At 55.0% G+C, this 4,482-nt stretch overlaps 2 protein-coding genes across 2 annotated transcripts; one reads left to right on the top strand and one right to left on the bottom strand.

The window, feature by feature from the left end:
* Positions 1-469: 469 nt before the first annotated feature.
* LOC127326043 (osmotin-like protein) lies at positions 470-1,371 on the top strand. The gene has a single exon (XM_051352872.2). The coding sequence runs from the start codon at positions 525-527 to the stop codon at positions 1,251-1,253; it is 729 nt and encodes a 242-aa protein (XP_051208832.2). The 5' UTR covers positions 470-524; the 3' UTR covers positions 1,254-1,371.
* A 2,320-nt stretch (positions 1,372-3,691) lies between these two features.
* Positions 3,692-4,252, bottom strand: LOC127326021 (uncharacterized). The gene has a single exon (XM_051352854.2). The coding sequence runs from the start codon at positions 4,229-4,231 to the stop codon at positions 3,692-3,694; it is 540 nt and encodes a 179-aa protein (XP_051208814.1). The 5' UTR covers positions 4,232-4,252.
* Positions 4,253-4,482: the final 230 nt, after the last annotated feature.

Raw genomic sequence — 4,482 nt, 5'->3', positions numbered from 1 at the left:
GTTTTGTCCCCAACACCGCGAAACGTGCTACTGGTTCTTGTCTGTTCCTAAAATTGATAGAAATGCATGGTCAGTAAGTATTCTTCATTGAGCAAGAAGCCAAGAACCCGGCGCGCGGGCAAGCAAAATCACTAATATCAGATATATCGTCTGAACCACTCCATGTGAAAGAAGCTATGGACCAGCTGGAGAAGACATCCGGAAGTAGCTAATGTAACCTCCGGGAAGAAATTAGATGCATCTCTGCTCAACAAGGGCACGCTACATTCTCAAGAATAGAACCACTCGCCATGACGGGACCAATCCAGGCACCCATCGACCCATACGGGCTGGAATGCAGAGTGAATAAAAATCAGTGTGATGCTAGCTCTCCTTCGTAGCTAAGTAACCGTAGAACTCCATGGTTATTCTAACACGCATAGCACTCACGGCGCCTTGCTTGCCTATATAAACAGGCTTGCACGTCCGCCTAAACGATATCACCAGTTCATCACCACCCCTGCAAAGCCAAGAAACAAGAGCACATGGCTACCATGGCCGAGCGCCTCGCCCTCGCCTTCCTGCTTGCGGCCGCCGCCGCTCTGGCGGCATCGGCGGTGGACACCAAGCTGACCCTGCAGAACCTCTGCCCGTTTCCCGTGCGCCCGCTGGTCACCCCCAACGGGAACTTCTCCTCCATCTCCGACAACACCGTCGAGCTCGACCCCAACGGGGGGCTGGTCTCCTTCCCCTTCCCGGACACCTTCTGGGCTGGCAGCGTGGTGGCGCGCACCTTCTGCAGGACGCCGACCAGCTGCGACATGGGCTCGTCGCCGCCGAGGACGGTGGTGCAGCTGGCCGTGCACTCCACCGAGGACCTGGCGACGTACAGCGTGAGCCTCGAGGACGGCTTCAACCTGGCGACGGTGGTCACCCCGCTGTTCAGCGGCGGCGGGCAGTGCCCGGCGCTGGGCTGCCCGCTGAACCTCACCAACGGGTGCCCCGTGGATCAGGTCAAATTCGACGACTGCGGCATCATCGTGGCGTGCAAGGGGGACCCCGGGTACTTCAAGCGGCGGTGCCCGCTGACGCGGGTGAACGGTACCGACCGTGAGCCACTGCCACAGAGCTGCATCGCGCCCCGCGAGCTCAAGGTCGTCTTCTGCCAGAAGGAGCTCGCCCATCTGACCATGGTCGGTGCCGCCTCCGCCCAGACGGAGCTCGCCCATCTGACCATGGTCGGTGCCGCCTCCGCCCAGACAGAGCACCTGTAATTTCATGATAAATAAGCAGCTGGTCAGAATTCAACTTACTGTAAAGAGAAACAGATTGATGCGCCAATCGGGCTCTATCATACTGTAAATCTTCGAAAGTGAGCATATTACATTGTAACTGGCCACCTAGCCGCCTCCCGCACCCCCCCCCCCCTAACCTAGCCGCCTCCCGCCGCCGCTGCCGGGGGCGCCGCCGGCCAAAGGCCGCGGGGTGTGGCGGCGGCGGCCATCTCTCTTTCCGCGCTGGGGACGGCGACCTAGCCCCCTTCTCGACGCCGTGGCCGGTCGCGTGATGGCTGGGCGGCGGTCTGCGCTGCGGCCCTCCTGTCTCCCGTCAGCTCCTCCCCCGCCGGTGGTGGCTGATGGTGGTGGCTGGTGGTGGCACGCCGGTGGTGGTTGGTGGTGGGCGGCGGCTCTGAGCTACTTTCCCCCCGCCTCTCGCCGACGCGTGGAGGTGGTCTTCGGTTTCTCCCGCGGCACGAGGTCGTCCGGGGCAGCGTCCTTGGGTTCGACGGTGGAGGCGGCCTTCTTCTTCGCCGGAGGAGGTCGGCTGGTTGCCGAGGTGGCGGATCACGAGATCCGTCTACTTCGGTGATGAAGATCTAGTCGACAACGAGATGGCGGTGAAGGGGCCACCGGTGAAAACCGCGCCTTGACTTCGTTCTTGGCCGATGATGGCGGCGGCTTTTGGCGTCGTTCCCTTGCGAAGGCATCATCTTTGCTGGCCTTTTCGCTTGCTCTCGCCGAGTTGGTGATTCGCGGCTGTCGGTGAAAACCGTGCCTCGATTGGCGGGCGATGGCGGCGTTAAGCGTCGTTTCCTTCTTGAAGGCATCGTCTTCGCAGTCTGCGGCTACTCACTCGTGCTGCTTCGGGGGAAACTCTAGATCCAACCAGGATCGGACGATGACGGCGCTCCCTGCGTCGTTCTACCTCTTGGGGCATCGTTTTTGGAGCAGCGGCTAGATGGAGGTGGATCTTGGTGGTGTGGTGTTCATCTACCACGTTGTCGTCGATGATTCTCAGCGGCGTGGAGCTGCGGGGTGTCGAAGACGGGCAAGGACTGTTGTACGCGTGCAAGATGGTGGAGCTGTCTGGCGTCATGGTGACATCGACGGTAGGCCTGGCACGGTCAATGCGTTGATTTTACTTGGAGATGGGTTCGAGATAGATGGCGGTTGCGATCTCTGCGACGTGTGCAATGGCACACCCTCAGAGTTTTGCTTTTTTGGATGATGTGCGTTGATGTACCGTCAGGGAGTATGACCTTGTTCTTGGTCCCCCCTTCATCGTAGGTATAGCGAGTTATCGCTAGGTAGGAGGCTTTAAGTTGATCTTTGTATTCTCCTTGTAAGGCTTTGCGAATAATTTAATAAAAGAAAGCTGTGTGCATCCTTTGGATGCAGAGACTGGGGCAATGCTCCTTGATCGAAAAAACTGGCCTGTGGATATAGAGGCAGCCCACGCACAAATGAAATGATAATAGTGAAGTCCCATTCTTTGCAAATATAAAATTGAATTCCTTAAGCAAATGAATGCATGTGAATATAATAAGGAGGAATGAACAACACACGCTGGATTACCAAGAAAGCTACCAATTCGAACCAAGATATCATTAGCCATGCAACGTCAACACTTATCAAAAAGTTTCCGACCATTGGTAACCCTCTTTCCTGAAACTGTATGTCGTACTGGTGTGCAGCTTGTTCAGGAGTGAAGAGAAGGCAATGGGACTGGGATCGATGTTTGTAATGTTGACAGACGTGCTTGTTGTTCATTAGATTTTGGTTGGCATGTATGGATGCCTGAAAGGCTGAACATGCTATAATTAATGACGAATACTTCCAATAGCTCCCACAATTAATGATGAATAAATTGGAAGATGACAGAATGCTTTTGGAAGATGACACAATTATTTGACTGTTGTAGCTAAGTTACCTTCCGGTGCTCTTGCCTCATCCCTTTTCCAATTCATTTTGTATGTCATTTATCATCATCCGGCTCGAGCAAGAAAGAAAAGTGTAGAGCTGCCCCGCTAAGAGAAGAAAAAGGGCCTGGTCTCTAGTGCTCACGTTCCTCCGGCCTTCTACTAGCGATCTTCCACAATCTTCTATCCATGCAACAATGGAATTTACTAGCTTCAACTCTTCAAGACACGTGGGTCTGTAGACCGCTCTTTTTGCCTCTGTGACCTGTAAAGCTCCTCGTTGCGTATGCGTCTGCATCTAGTTGGACTTGAAACTTGTCAAGTTCTGAAGCAGTAACGATGGCTGCTCTCATTCACGGGAAGCACGATGGAGACAGCTAAATCTCAATATTACGAACATGAAATTAATGGCACAAAGCAATCAAATCACGCATTCAATTACTGTTTTTATTTTCATAGATCTATCGATCTGTCTAACACAGGTCCACGGCAAGATCCACAGGTATCTGCTTGCTACAAGTACAACAAGAAAAAGATCACCATGGCCACGACGGTGAGGTGCTCGGCGTCGGCGTTCAACTTGCGCAGAGGCGACTCCTCCTTATCCGCGGCCACGGCCGCGGCGGTGCAGTCGGTGGAGGCCCTCCTGGCTGCGATCATGTTGTCCTCGTATGCCTGCTTCTGCCCCGTGGCCAGTGCGTGGATGGCGCTATGCATCGCGTTGAGCGCCTCGGTGTACCGCTCAAGGCACGTGGCCAGCGCAGCCTGCTGGCCGTCCGTCCAGCCGCCGTGCCGCTGCAGGTCCTTGATCGTGGCCACCGCCGCCGTGTAGTTGACCAGCGTCAGGTTCGTGGCGATCACGGCCAGCCCGTGTGTGTCGGCGGTGGCGCTCCCCGGCGCCGCCTGGAGCGTGGTCACGCAGACGGCCTCCAGTTCCTTGCGGAGCGATATGTTTTCCACCTTCGCGCACGTCTCCTCCACGATGGAGGCGAGCGCCACGTGGGAGACGACAAGGAGCACTAGGAGGATGGGGATGAGAAGCCTCGCTGCCATTTTGGGTGTCTCGTTTGGGGAGAATGGAGAGGAGGCAAATCTTGAAGCTTTTGGTGGGGTTTATGTAGTAAGATCCCGTGGGCAAATCGTGAGGCTTTAATTTGGTGGGTCTATGTAGTAAGATGAGGCAAATCTTGAGGCATAAATGGGAGATCAAATTTTGTGATACGCTGCTAAAATGGATTTTCTTTATGAAGTGACAATGGGAGATGAAATTTGTTGTGATAGGTGTATTTGCGCCATAAATGGAT

The sequence above is a fragment of the Lolium perenne genome, chromosome 1 (genome assembly GCF_019359855.2).
Source record: "Lolium perenne isolate Kyuss_39 chromosome 1, Kyuss_2.0, whole genome shotgun sequence".
Classification (NCBI taxonomy): Eukaryota; Viridiplantae; Streptophyta; class Magnoliopsida; order Poales; family Poaceae; genus Lolium; species Lolium perenne.
This window is presented reverse-complemented; position numbering and strand designations above follow the sequence as displayed.

What these genes read in the sequence shown, in the direction of transcription:
- LOC127326043 (XM_051352872.2), top strand. Translation starts at nt 525, where the DNA reads ATGGCTACCATGGCCGAGCGCCTCGCCCTCGCCTTCCTGCTTGCGGCC.
- LOC127326021 (XM_051352854.2), bottom strand. Translation starts at nt 4,231, where the DNA reads ATGGCAGCGAGGCTTCTCATCCCCATCCTCCTAGTGCTCCTTGTCGTC.